The 15,357-nt window shown below is 40.8% G+C and overlaps 1 protein-coding gene across 5 annotated transcripts in view; it reads right to left on the bottom strand.

Annotated features, from left to right (window-relative positions):
- Window positions 1-15,357, bottom strand: part of NCOA2 (nuclear receptor coactivator 2) — a 193,559-nt gene that overhangs the window by 28,532 nt on the left and 149,670 nt on the right. For all 5 annotated transcript variants that reach the window (XM_075743910.1, XM_075743909.1, XM_075743911.1 and 2 more), the window contains 2 exons: window positions 11,974-13,243; window positions 2,802-3,012 (listed from right to left, as the gene is read on the bottom strand). In XM_075743910.1, the coding sequence (XP_075600025.1) occupies window positions 2,802-3,012; window positions 11,974-13,243 (1,481 nt within the window). The remainder of the gene's footprint in view (window positions 1-2,801; window positions 3,013-11,973; window positions 13,244-15,357) is intronic.

The raw sequence follows: 15,357 nt of genomic DNA, 5'->3' as shown, positions 1-15,357 counted from the left end.
CTGTAATTGCATGCAGATGTCATCCTGAGGCAGACTGTTAGGAATTATCTCAGTTTTGAAAGTTTTCCAGCATAAGCTGTGCCCCTGAAGAAGTTACCAAAATTAATGACAGACTGAGTCTATATTGGATCTTGTAGCCCCATTTCTACGTCTCCTGCTAATTTTTTTTTTACTTTTTTTTGTCATTAATAAAAAGAAATACTTCCATGATTCAGCAACAACAAATAAGCGGTCCAGAACAAGAGCTGTGACACCATAATATTCTGGTAAGCAGAACCATGCCTGATTGTTACTGTCACCTTCATATAACTATTTTCTTGTGTTGAGGTGTTTTGTGCTCTTAAAATCAGCCTCTGCAAAGAAAACTGCAGACTGTCTCGGAGAAACGAGCTTCAGACCTCAACTGGCAAGCATCTGGCTCAGCTGGTGTTTGGGCAATGTGCCAATGCCTGAAAGCATCCCCTATGCACACAACTAGTTCTCACACATGCGTCAAACACCGACCTTGTGCCTATGATTCCATTTCCAATCAAAATACCAACAAAATATATACAAATAAATTAACCATTTTTGTGAAATTATTATTTGCAATACTTCCTGAGAGCCTCCCCTAGGAGAGTCTCTGATATAACGGCATCCATAAAGTGACTTCTGCATTTTTATATTCACCACATTACAAAGCAGTTAAAGAACTTCTTTCTTATTTTAGATCAAAGTAGTGATACTTTTGAATCTGAGAACTTAGATGACGTTTATTAAACTTGTTAAAAAGTACAGAAATATCTTATTACAAAGGTCTCTGACTTTTCTTCTTATTTTATAAAACCAGATTACAGGAACTCATTGTATTTATTTATTTTTTTAACAGAAGTTCTCTGCAAGGTGAATTTGCTTATATGTGTGTATAGGAAAAACATTACATCACATACATCTAATTCCTAACCATGAGAGCAAAATTTTGTCTTGTCTGCTCAAAGAAACAAACAAGACCTACTTATGAGACAAAAATGACTTTCCCAAGCCTATGGGCACCATAAAGTCTAAGGATTGAACCAAAACCCAACTTCAGTGACAGTTTCAGAACAGTTTGCCCCATGAGTTTGAAAAATCACATAGATGAGTAAGTTATTATAGGGGTAGCTTTGCCAGCACCCACATAATTCTGAAAGGAAAGCTGGAAAAGCAGCACAAAATAGTAACACAGTTGATGAGGTGTGATGGTGCTCACATCACATATTCTACTCTTGGTCAGGATGGGACTGACCCTGTCCCTGTCCCACACGCAAGAAACTAGCTATTTGGCAAATCTAGGAGCTTTCAAGTCTTATATTTATTTTTAAGCAGAAAAAAAAAATAATCATGTAAAACCTGAAAAATGAAAGCTGGTTATTCCTTCAGAAAAAAAATTCAAAAAATCCCAAACCTCTTTTGGAATTGTGTATGATTTGACATTCATTCTACATTGCTTTTCTGGGAGCATACGAGAAGCCACTCACTATTTCTGTGCACCTGTTTTCTGGATGCTCTTCTGCTGAAAGCAAGGCAGAAGTTCCCTAGGGGAATCAGGCACAGACACAAGACTGAGCTGGGGGGAAAAGTTTTAGGGTTTTAATTTACATGGGAAACAGGATGCTGCTTTTACAGAACTGCAGCTAACCACCAAGACCATCTCATTTACAATCATTCTGTTACTGTATTGCTGGTAGCTCTGAAAGGAGAATTAAAACCAGGGTAACTCTGGAAAGCCAAAAGGCTGCAGTGGAAGGAACCGGCAGACCTTGCTTCAGAAAGAATATGCTAAAGATTTCGGATGCACAGATTTACTTCTGACTTATGTGCTGCTGCAGTTAGTACCCCCTGTACTTACAAAGATGAGCACTTTTAATCCAAGCATCTTTCTCTGAGTAACACTGATAACAAATGATAATTTAAGGCTCTGTAGTGGTTTTAATATGAATTTAAACACTAATATTTATTATTAATATTTATTTAAACATTTCTAAATAATAATTTATTTGAAAGTGGCAGAGTCTTATTTAATATCATCAGAATGGCTAAAAATATTATCTGTGCCCTATGTTTTATAAAAAACCCACCAGTGTACATTTAAGGAAGTGAACAGATGCTGCCATCCTAGCCAACAGGAGAAAAAAAATGAAGCAGTGGCTTTTTATGCTATTTTCTTCAACATTCGTAACTGATAAGACTCTTGTCTTTCTCACTTTCCATTATTCTATGGTGGCAGACCAACACTTCAACACTCATCTGTAAGTTAATTAATAAAGTTAAGGAACACTGTCAGCTGGAAGTGACTCAATTAAAAGCCACAACTTCAAATTAAACTTGGTCATTCCTCTTAATCATAGGTCTTTCTATTAATCTTGTGGTTTTAGAAGATGACTCTCCTTCACACTTAGAAAAGCCTCTGTCATCCCTTTTCCTGAAGGAGCTGCTGGAAAGGAGCAATCTGCATCACAACAAAATGCACGTGGTGCTCTCCACGTCAGAGCCCCTGCGACAGCAGCATCACCTATAACCACAGCAGGGAACATTTCATTTATTTTAGGGGTACCCCTTAAAAATCCTCAGAGGGCACGGACGTCCAGGGTGCTGTGTGAATTAGACATTAACGTCCACATGTGTTTCAAAATGGGATGACCACAGATGGCGCTATGTCATCACGCAAGACCAGACCAGGACCAGGAGCTGCCCGGTTCCTCCCCGGCCGACCCAGGGGCTCCACGACTGCCGCTTTGGGGGTTTGTAAGCTTTGCCTACACGCGCGCCGAAGGCAGACTCACTGCTCTGTGAAATCCTCATTGCTGGTTTCTGGGTGGCCACAGCCGCGCCAGGGCTGCTGTCACTGGTGAGCTGCATGAGGTCATTGATGATGGCTTGCTTGTCGACCGAGCCCGCTGGTGCGCCTGGGCGGCTATCTGGGAAAAGCTGCGGTAACTGGCTGTTCTGCAGGTCATCCAGAATCTCCTCCAAGTTATCCAATTCACTGCCTGGCTGCAATAAAAAAAACACAAACCCACAGTACACGTCGCTGCTCGCCTGCTGTCGGCACCCTGCTCACGCCGAGCCTGGCAGCCCGCAACCGTTACGCCTGCATCGGCTTCAGATGCTTCCTGCAAGAAGCCCAGTGTGGAGGAAGCTCACAAAGTTGTCCGAAGGGGACTGTGCAGGCTTCCCAGGGCTCCTCTGCCTTGCATTTGGGGAGCACGGCGTGGCTTCAAAACCCCAGCATCGGGACGTACAAACAGCCACATGATCTGTACCTTGGGCAAAGGGGAAATTCTCCCTGTGCGCTTGGTGATCGGTGCAGACCGCAGGGATAATTTGGCAGGGGAAGAGATCTGACAGTGATGAAGATGGGGCTTTATGTAGGTATAACCAATATTCCTTTCAGCACAGTCATATTTCTAGTCTCTTTATGACTTGATTAAAAGCATACGATGGAAAAGTTGCTTCATGGCTAAAACAATTCCCCATATGCATTTTCTTTGTTACATTCAAAACCTTCACACGGAATAATTCCATATAAGTTAACTGGCATGAAATATATACTCAACGAAGTTCTATAAATTAAAACCTGTCAACTAGTTACTAGATGTAGGAATTTGTTTTGCACACAACTTTCCAAAGCCATGAAAGTAATTTCTCCACGGTAAGAAAAAAAAAAGAGAAATCTAGTTATATTCAATTTGGTAGAAACTTATCATGAAATAAAAATGAGAAAAAAATGAACTTCATTGTATACTGACATAAATACTGACCTGCATGTTTTTCTTAAAAATGTTGATGTTCACCAGTATTTTTTTTTGGTCAGCTTCTCTGTCTATAAACCCTCAGAATCAAAATCTTTTTCTGACTGAAGTTTGAAAATTATTTCAAGTATATTCTCCAATCCTCAACCTTAAATAAGGTAAAACTCTTTCCGGTAATAATTACCAACAGGCAGTCCAGTCTCAGTTACCACCAAGTTGCATAGGAAACTTTTCATGACAGTACTTATAACAAAAACCTACTCAAAATCAGCGCCTTCATTAGGAAATATGCAATGACGGAAGAGAGGCAAGAGAGTGAGCAGCCAGACGTGAAGGATGGGGAACCGAGAAATAACACCACAAGCATGCACACAACTGAAATACAATTCTTCCTGTCCTTTTTTGTCCTACCATCACATTGTGAACTTGTTACTTACTGAGAGCAAGTTTATGCCGCCGATGTCAGGATAATGTAGAAATACCTGAGATGGCTTTAATCTACCTACCGAGGCGTGCTCAGCCTAGTTAGGAAGTACTGCACATTAGTCCGTACTAAATTCCTGCTGCCACAGCTAACCTGCTCCTGGGAAGCCCAGCTATTTTATACACAGGTAGCCAAGATGCCTCGAGGTTACATCTCTACATACCTTTTTTGGACGACTGACTGCAGATAAACACGGTATTACTCTATTCCTTCCAAAACACCTCCTAGTCTTACAGCTCGGAATATATGGTGCAAAAGAGGAAGGAGTTTACTCCGTTAAAAGGCAGCATGTGGGTGATCTGGAGGCTGATGTTACTGGCGAAATGGTAGGAAATCACAGAATCAGAGGACTGGAAGAAATGTAAAGCCTCAAAGCAAAATCAGCGTATGCTATTCCCTACAGAAGTTCATATAGCCTCTTGTTAAAGACATCCAGTGACAGAAAATCTACAGTTTCCCTGGGGAACTGGTTTCAGCACTCTGCCATCCTTACTATCAGAGGTTTTTTTCCCCAGTGTCAGTGCAGAATCTCCCTCACTGAAATTTAAGCCCTGCCTTCCTGTTGTATTTTGAATTTGGAGAACAAATTGTGCTCCCCTTTCTTCTTCTAACCTTTTCTGTATTTGAAAATACGTGCCTTTTGGGGTTTTAAGCTGAAGTTAATAAGCAATCTCAACTTGTTGAATTTTATTCATCATATAACCTGTTTTCTAGACCTCTCATTACTCTTGTTGCTCATGTGGACTGCCTTCAGTTGATCCACACTTTTGCTGAAGTGCCGTTGATCCACACTTTTGCTGAAGACTTAAGATGAAGCCTTACAACTGCTGAATAAAGCAAAAAAACCCCAAACCTCGACACATAGTACACACTGATGGCATATTCCAGAAAAGTCTGTGATTTTTTTAATTACACGACACTACTGAATCTCACTCATCTTGTGCTCACTATGATCACAGCTAGACGCAGCTCTGAAAAAGACCTATCCAGCCAGCTGTCCCCTCCCTTTTTAAAAAAAAATCTGTGACACTATTCTGGACTAATTGTAAAAATTAGCATTTGTTCATCTTGAATGTTCTCCTAAGATTTTTTTCCTCCATATCTCCTGGTTACGGATGAATTTGAATTCTGTCCTTCAGTGTATTTGCAGACATTCAAGTGTCACACGCAGCTGCACCGAGCATACGCTCTATTCTCTCATCGGGTCAAACACTGAGCAGCTCTAGATGCTGCACGATCTCCTGCAGCACCTCCGCTTTGACAGTGAATCCTTAAATAACTACTTTGGGTGTAAGGATTTCCAAACAGCTTCCTACCCACTCACAGCAGTTTCGTCTTGACCACGCATCTCTAATGTGCTGACGAGAATGCCATGTGTAAGAGTGCCAAAGAGCCTTACTCAAACCAAGACACACGACTTACGCTGCTTCTCTTCTGCCAAAAAGCCCACTGCCCTCTTGCAGAAGGAAACCAGGTTGGTCCCACATTACCTGCTCTTGACAAATCCCTCCTGCTGACTCACTGCCTTCCAGGCATTTACAAGCGGTTGGGTGGACACAGGACACGAACAGAAAAGGTAGAGCCAGGAGGAATCAAATGTGATTGTAAGGAAGCCTAAATCATTAGGTGATAATTATCAGGTGATAAGCAGATTCAAAAAGGCACTCCCGAGGGATGTCTACAGGAGGCGCGTTTTGAGCACTGGGAGATCGGTAGGAGACGACTGCAAGAGCCAGTAGAGGAGACTGATGTAGGGTATCATAAATTATAGAAGGATGATTCAATACTCTTTGGGGGAATTAAGACATATGGTCTTCATTAAACATATTTGAGACAACTGTGAAGGGAAGTTTTACATGCTGCAGGATTTTTTTTTTGGTGTTTGGTTTTGTGGGGGACTTTGTGTCTTTTTTTCTTCCTTTTTGTTATTTTTTAACATTCTGGCTACTGCAATTCGTTGTTTAAACATCAGATGTAAAAAACCCACAACAAAACAAACCCAAAACAAAGCCAGAGAAGAACATATTGATCCAAATGTGTCAGAAAACTGCACTCCCCAAGATGCTTTTAACTCCTCTCAGGAAGTGGCAAAGAAACGCCAAATACAACAGATGTATTACAGTGACACAAATACATAACCTTCCTTTCTTTGCTTAACATAATCAATATCAAGTATTTCATCTTTATTTTTTGATGAGATGAGGGTTCTCAACTGCTGCAAAAGCTCCAAGATAGATTTAGAATTAACACCAAGCTATGATGTTAGCCTAAGTCTTTCCAGACCCACCCTCAAATGGCACCATATGTGCAGAAACTAGCATTAAAATATTTACTTGGTTAGTTTCATGGTATTTTTCTTTTATTTATATTCCATATTTATTTTGTTAATGGTCTAAATTGAACTTCATGTAAATAGAAGGCACACCCTAACCTCCCTGTAAAACAATTATTTGTCATGAATTTATAAAAAAAAGCCTGATAAAGTGCTAAGCATCACAAGAAAGTTCTTGTGCACATATTTTCACTATCTCTAAGCAAAGCAATTACAACAGTCTGCGTAGAACTGGGACTCTAAGTGCCAGAAAACATAAGACAAGTTGTGCTTAGAAATATTTTTGCATTTGAAAAAGTACTTATCACTGTCATGTAGAGAAAGGCAGATTAAAGTGTTAATTGCTTACAGATTTTTTTCAGCTCTACTGAAAGGCAGTTGCACCTCAACATGAAATCTGTTTTACAAAAGTTGCTATGTCAAAATCTAGCTTCCATGGATGTGAAGGACTGGATAAGATCCTAAATTCTCTGGAGATCTCTCTTCCACCACAGGCAATGCCCATGGCTTGCACTGAGACCCTGCATTCAAAATTTCATACATGTATACATTTCCTTTACAACCACGAATGACAGAGGCATCTGGGACTTTTTCCTTGCAACAGGATGTCTTTTGGCGGGGACACAACTTGAAATTATACCTGCCTTACGTAAACCCCAAGTTAGCCCAATAGCTACCTCTGTAGCATGGGCAAAACATTGGACCATAAAAGGTAAACAAACCCAGATCCCTGCTCCGAACTGGCTATAAATTAAAGGATTATAAAAAGAAGGAAAAAGTAAATCAGAACTGGAATCAATATAGTTTTTTTTCTCCCTGGTAACTGCAACAAACACAATTGGCTAGAAATCCTGTTACATTATCAGGTTAATCTACTACTGACTTCTGGAAACAGAACTCCAATTTCTTTCAGAAAATGGAAACCCCATTCTAAGGTTTCGATAAAATTTCAAGAAGAAACCAATGTCCTTCATGAATTTAATGGATTCTGGACATCAGGAAATATTTTTTGGAAGAAGAGGGACATGTGTAAAGAAAATATTTTAGTATTGGGAAGATACTGATTTCCACATAAAGCAAGAGGACAGCAGAGTCGCTAAAATGTATGAGGAACACGAGAACAGTTTCTGAGTTTTAGGTCAAAAAGCTACATGTTTAAGGTGATTTCTGGAATAGCACTGGTGGAGACTGAGGGATTGCAAAGTCCCTGTCAGACAAACAGGCTGTCTGTATTGGCTACTCGCTTAAAAAGAGGAGAGTGCACTTGCGGAGATAAGGATTTTATTCCACACTATGCCAAGTGCTTTCTCAGAGAATAAGCTACTTCAAATTCCTACATCGTGGTTTCTTCATCTGTAATACAAATACAATAATCCACACCCAATTTTATAGAAGAGGTTTGCAGTGCAAAACAACAGGGCTAAACAAAATGTTTCTTTAGCAAGGCAATACCTGACATTGTTCAGCACATGACGTTGCTCTGAGGTCCCCCTACGCTTTCACTGTCCTTCCCCCCGGCTGTTAGCCGGTCCTTGTCAGCTGTGAGCATCTGCCGACCACTGCACGACCAGCGGCAGCGTGTGCTGGCTCCTGCCAGAAGCACAACGTGGGTTTTTTTGAGGGACAGCACAAGCAGCGGGGCACAGGGAAGGAGGGTGCGGGATGAAGTCCCACCATGGCAGCTCCACGGCCAGCGGAGAAACATAGGCTTACTGCTGAGGGATGCCCTATAAAACAAATCTGTAGCAAATCAGGATTCATGTTTCCCCTGCCTTCCCTTTTTAATAGCGGAGAATGATACGAGCACTCGTGGAGCTTGATAGCAACAGTTCTACTACTGTTGGTGCTGTAGGAAAAGCTCCGCTGAGCCTCCCCAGCAGGTCTCTCTTTCATCCTCTCCCCCACAGCTGCCTTAACTGGAATAGCAATCAACCTAATAAAGCTTGATAACCATCATCCCACCAAGGAAGGGAAAAAGGTACGATGTCGCTGGAAATATTCTCTGCCATTTGAGAAAGGCTTCCTGTCAGTTGCTGCTCTCTGCAGAAGTATATGTTTAAACACACTACCTAGAAGACTGCTATTTTTAGTACAGTGGTGCACTTCAAAGCATTTCCTGCTCAGAAAGTCACACCAAAAGTAAAAGGAGAAAACGTAATGGCTCTGCTGCCTCCCAACACCCCGATCCCCCTTGCAGAGGCCATCTCACTGCTGCTCCGCCGCAGTTTCCAGAGAAACTGCACACTCCAGTGACTAATTACTTAAAAATACAACATTCCTTGGGGAGGAGAAGTTTTAAATAAACCTGCAAAATAGGTAACACAAGCACATGGCTAATTTTTACATACGGGAGGAAGAGGGAGGGGGGAAGGACGCAGGAGGATGGAAGAATTTAGCACAAGAATCTGTGTTCTAGTCTTGTACTAAATAGTTCCAGCTTTGATCTAAATTTAGGCAATGAGCACTTCCTGTGGGAGACCGTCTTCCAAAGCTGAAGAGTTTTTGATGCTAAATATTTTCAGTGATTTTTATAATTGGGGTAAAGTGGTTATTTGTTTAAGGGCCTGGCCTTCAGCTAGATAAACGCTTACATTATTTTATATTCCCTACCATTTCCTCTCTTACTCCACGTTGGACTTCTGTTTATTCAGCTCCAGGTTCCACTGCATTTTAAGTAGGTTTTAAAACTCTATTTACAACCAACGGGGGCAACAAAAGCCCTTCTGTCATTATCCAGCAGCCTTCCATCACAGCTGCGGGACTGGCTTCTCCTTACCTCAGCGCTGAGGAAGCCTCAGCACTCACTTCAGTCCTTACCACTTTATCACAACTCCTGCACTGCTTCGTGGTTTTCTGAACAGCCCCAAATCCTGGACTTTCCTATACCGCCGGTGCCCTCTCTCTGTCTTTAGATTTTAAGAAAAGACAACGCTTTCATAGTCCGTACTCCAACCTCCCTCAAATCCCTCCCCTGACCTCAGCAACGCAAAGCCTAAAAATAAACAACGAATAGACTATTCACTTTACAAAGTTCCTAAAATCGGGGACCTGACTTTCAAATGCTTGAGGTTGGAAATGCTTGTAGACAATGAAGTTTCTTTCTTTAAAGTTAGTCTTACAGTTACATGTTTACATTTAGGGTGAGACGCAACTTGCCTATCTTTAGTCATGAAACTGTAAGGCAGGGAGTATAAACTAGCTGTCTAGGCTAGTCAATGGGAACATCACTACAGAGCAGCTTAGCTTACCCACATTAGGGTAGGATAAAAACAATCTTGGAGTATTTTTCTACTGTTCCACCAACGATAAAAGGAGCTCATACGACTTGGACCTTGTACTAGACAGCTAACTTCTAGAGGGGACAAAGGCTGCTCTTTGCGAATGGGTTCACAAACTAAGCCATTTCTCAGCGACTCCACAGAGATCATGAAAGAGGATATTTTAATTAGTATAGAAATTTAATTCTCGGGGAGCAAACCATCTGAAGGCCATGATTTCGATCTACTAAGTTACTTAGACATAATTTTTTTGATGACTACCAAATTCTACATTCTTGTCCAGTATCAAATACTGAGGACTGAAGGATGTCTGTCTTCAAACCAGTATTATCTGAGGTAATGACATTGACTTCCACGTGTAGGATGTGAACTTGGAAATGAAAGCAATTAGATATTTTTACAATAATTTATTCTTGCCAGTTTAGCTGTGAATTTCTTGATATCCGTGTTTTTCTAGCCTAACAAAGAATAAGTTCTCACAGAGAATCTAAGCCCTCCCTACAGGCATTACAAAATAGTAGCTGCATTCAGAACTAAACTAACATCCAGGCTTGAGGATTAATCCCTGTAGAAATTAGTGTAATTTGGCTCAGTTTCCCCCTAAAGCATGGGAAAGATTGAAAAACCACAATTGCTCCTACGTAATGGCAATAGCTGTCAAATTCTGTTGAAACAGAAGTGAAGTAACCTTAGGAGACACTTGGATAACTGAGATTTTAACAATGCTGCATCCACACTGTAGTGGCAATGTTTAGCCTCTACGTTTTGTGGTTATAACCACTGTTGAAAGAACTGTCTACTGGTTAGAGACTGCTGAAAGGGCAAAGTAAAAAAAAAAAAATTCCAATGCTGTGATTTAGGACTAAGAAAATGTTGTCTATCCCTCCTCAGCATCAAAATACAACATAGAAAATATAAAAAATGATGCATTTATATACACACAATAATAAAAATACAATAGATTCACAAAAATAAACAAGCTCAAACCCAGTCTGCACATTAAAAATACACAGTATTTTAAAAGTGAAGGATATGGCTGTGAATGACAGTCATAAACATTTACAGTGTATAATCTGATCATGATTTAAAAACTAAGGCTTCATGCACAGGGCACTGCCTGGGGATTAATGACCAGCTGGGAGAGTTGATAGTGCAGGACAAAGCTAAGGATCATTAATTCCAGCTAGTTACAAACTCCCCAGAAAACGCCTTATACTAAAATTGATATTGTAATTACCTGTTTTATAAATAAAATAAACAGTAATACTGAAGTAGCAAATTGTTTCTGCTGCATCTCTTTTCTTGCAAAGCTCTGAAAACAGGAACATTCTGGGCGATGTGAACCTGGTGCTTTTTGAAAGTGAATTCTGCATGAAGGCCAGTGAAATAACACTTTTTAGCATGGGTGCTAACAACATACAGTTTGTTAGCATGTTGTGCAGCACAGTAATGAACAATCGTGCAGAATGCAGAGAAATACTGAATGTGAAATTCAATGCAGATTTGCACAGGGATTCAATGCTCTGCACAGGGAGACACAATCTCTGCACTGAACAATTAATTATCCACAGGAACTCGGGGTTGAAGATAAAAACTTTTAAAGTAAAAAAACCCAAAACAACAAAACCCCCTAACTGGCACAGAAACAAGAGAAGCCTTGGGTTTAATTTGCAGATCAAGTATAGCACAAAGACCAGTAATGTAAAAAGTTGGTATCAGTCCTTTCAAACAGCTCCTGTCCTTGAGCCCATCTAGCCCACATCTAGCGGTTCAACAACAGCCGACGGAAAAAACTGTCAGTAAGTTAACATTAACCAACAATTACAAGTATTTTCTCTTTGTCTGACTACCACCTGGGAAAGGTTCCCCAGCATTCAGTCCCTACGCTATCCATCCCCTCCCAGGCAGAGTCCGTTCATTTAGACAGAGTGATGCATGCAACTTAGAAACACCAACTGGAAAACTGAGTGAAGACTGGATTTCAAAAGACAGGTAACAGCCTCTTGAAGCGTCAAGAAATTACTCTTGGAGGAAGTCTGGAAAAAATGAAGATGGCAGGAATGCAGGCCTAGAACATCTCACTCACACGTAATGCAAAGATTTGCTTACCTGTTCGTTAGGCTCAAAGCTTATCTCTTCTTTTTCCGTCCTCATAGCTATTAACTTTGTGCTACCGGAAGGGTCTGTCTTACTGTCCAACCGTTCCAGTTTTGGGGGTATGTCTGGTAAACCAATATCTTTAGTATCATCTTTATCTAGCAAGTAGCGAAGTAGTGCATTATTATTCTTCTTAGGACTCGCTGGCTCCTGTTTAACAGTCACCTCTGAACCAGGAGCTGTGCTAGTGGACTCCTGGTTCAGTTCTTTGCCTGTGGCCTCTGCCGTGAGCTTGGCCAAATCTACAGGAGAACTACTGTCCTGCAATAGTCTGTGCAAAATTTTATGCTTCTCCTTGAGCGAGGTTCCGTGTGCCGAACCAGACCCAGGCAACCCTCCCGTGGAGTCCTTGCTAACGTCTCCCATGGTACTGGACAAAGGCGAAGGCTCCATCTGATCCGATTTGGTGGTCAGCAATTGTAAGAGCTTTGTCTGGCTTTTTCCGTCGTGCAGTTTATTCTGTCCATCAGGTCTCTCGCCACTGACAACTGGTGGCATGTTGCTATCGCTACTCTCTTTCTGTTCTCCTGAATGGCAGCTGCTCTCTGCTTGTCCAGTTGTACCTTCCGATTGCTCCCCGTATAGTCCAAAGCAGTCTTTAGAGTCCAGGCTTCCCATCTTGCTTAGCTGGGGAGGATTCATATTCACAGGGGAATTTTGTAAATTTCCCATTTTTAGGTCAGGTGAAGCCAACGACGATCCTAGAGAAACGCCATGGCCCTCGCTGAGGGCCTGAAGTGCGTTCAGGGAACTGTTGGTGTAGTTATGGCTATTTCCTGTGCTGCTGCAGACTCCCACGGGTGAATGCAAGCTTCCTGCAGGGGAGAACTGACTGGGTGGGATGCGAGGACTTCCTGCCACTCCAGGGCTCACACGATGCCTTGGGGAAAGCATAGAGTTTGGCTGCCCTGGGTTCATGCCGGGGCTGCTTTGTGAGGGGCTATTCATTTTTAGTGCATAGTTACTACCCTGAGGAGTGGATGCTTGTATGCTTGACACATGGTTCATTCCCCCTGAACCACCAAACCTGCCCGCTGGCATGCCCATTTGTTCCTTTGGGCCATTTATGGCAAAATTTATATTGCTACTGATGGTCATATCCTGACCTGGGTTCCCACTGCACATGGCCTGATGGGCAGGGCTGCTGGAGCTAATTGGGTTCAATATCTTCCCCATTCCTTGTCCAGTCAAATCCTGATTCATTCCACAGACATTCTGCTCTCTATGTGGCAAGGGGAAGAAAAACAACCCATTAGCTAAAATGACAGTGGCCAACTTGCAATTACATTACAGAAAAAGAAGCAAAACCCCAAACCTCGCTTTAAAATAACACAACAAACCTACAATTAAAAACAAATTGACAATTTGACAAAAGTGATATGCGACTCTCAACATGGCTGCACATTAACAGTATGGTTTTTCAGTGCCTCATTAACAAATCAGTGGAAGAGAGGAAAAACAAAATTATACCTCATTTAAATCACAGTCATTAGAAATGCAGATAGGTTACAATTTCAGACTCTCTCCCTTTAATGTGTATCTCTTCTCTACAATTCGGCAAGAGCTAACTTCTAGAACTGACAGAAATCTCATCTGAAACGGATGACCCAAACAAATACATGTTTTACAAGACAGCTGTGGACAGCTGTTTGCCGGCGTTTTGAATTTCTATGAGTTCGCCCCACCGCAAGGCTGGAGCGGGCTATTTGCCCACCAAGTTCATAGTTAAAAGAAAGTTGAAAAAGTCACATTTCTACACTGCCAGAGTATTTCGATACTGCTCCAAAACAGCACGTGAGCCAAGAGAACTACTGGATACTACTTCAGAATGGGAACAGTCTGTTAGCAATCCAGTCCTGCACGGGCATTTTGGAAAAGAGGAGAAGAAAGAAAAAAACCCACACACAAAGGAGCTGAAACTCATATTTTAGAGCTGTAGGCTGTAAGACAGAGGAAACAGAAGAGACACATGCACAGAGAAAAAGTACTTGTGAGAGCAGCTGAAGGTCACTTTTCCTCAGTAGATTTTAATTAGTTTATGGGGAGGGTGCGATATACTTTTGACTTCTGTGCTAAAACTTAAATCAGAAAAATCAGACATATTCCCAAATGCTAAAAGCTATAAAAGAGACAGAGTCAAGTAGATTAGGAAGAAAAAAAAAAGAAAAAAAAAAGAGGTTCTGAGAAAAATCAAATCAACTCTGGACTTTCCAAAAACAAATACTAATGGAACATTCCTAGTATGTGTTTTCGATGAGATGAAAACCATTCCAACTTGCACAGGATAAATGCAGACAAACCTTTGCATTTTGCTAAAGCACGAGAAGTGAAAGAACTGAAGGACACACAGTAGTGAAACTTGTTACTCTGCATCTGTTACCTTAGGTATAAAGGCAAAGGTGAACAACGTTAACTATAAAAAGAGAGGTGGCTTTTTTAAACCTTATTACAAATACAAAACTACCAGTGTTCTGCTAAAAAAAAGGAGGAATATTTGCAAGTACCATTTTTAACTTCATGGTGCTTTTTTAAAGTTGAAATTTAGCACTTTGTGAAATACCAAGTATATTCAGCAATCCAAAGAAAACAAATTTCAGACAGCTATTGGTCAGGTCAATTTCCAAATCTACGATCTCTATGAAACGGTTTCAGGTTTAATTAAATTGAGAGCTGTTTTCTTCCTCTCAAAAAAGTGACACTGTGTACACAGGGAAATGGCATTGTAATTCTAATCAGCAAATAAAACCTGAAACAAAATCTGACACAAATATAGCAGGACATGCAATGACTTAAGTTGAATTTTACATTGAAGTTCTGAGGTCAGTGATTACTTATCCTTGACTTTAACATATTTTTGCCTGTATCTTTTTTTTTTTTTAAAAGGAACAACAGTGGCATTTCTTAGGATTGGACGTGTGAAAGCCACTACTCAAAGCACCACAAAACACAAGGAATGAAGAGCGTCGAAGAGTTGAAATATGCAGTTTGTCTAAAATGCAGTTCTAATAATCATAATCTTAACATATTCTTTAAAGACGACCCAGGCCCAACATATGACTGACTGTGAACTACAGGAATTTAATCCTTCGAATTTTTCTAGTTTTAATTGAAAAGTTTCTTGTGCCTACTATGCAAAATACAGGAAATTAAAATATGGACATTAAAAACAGGAGATTAAAGGAAATTTTGTATGTTTAATGGAAGATCTTGATGTGAAAATCCAGCGTGCCATCTGTAAGTCCCAAAATAATCTTACAGTCTTTTCCTGCTGTAAGCATTGAATTTAAAAACTTACTTTGTTTTCATGCTATCAGTTCTAAGTCAACTGAACATCTA

The sequence above is a fragment of the Balearica regulorum genome, chromosome 2 (assembly GCF_011004875.1).
Source record: "Balearica regulorum gibbericeps isolate bBalReg1 chromosome 2, bBalReg1.pri, whole genome shotgun sequence".
NCBI classification, from domain to species: Eukaryota; Metazoa; Chordata; class Aves; order Gruiformes; family Gruidae; genus Balearica; species Balearica regulorum.
Note: the sequence above shows the minus strand (reverse complement) of the source record. Positions and strands in the feature narration are given on the sequence as shown.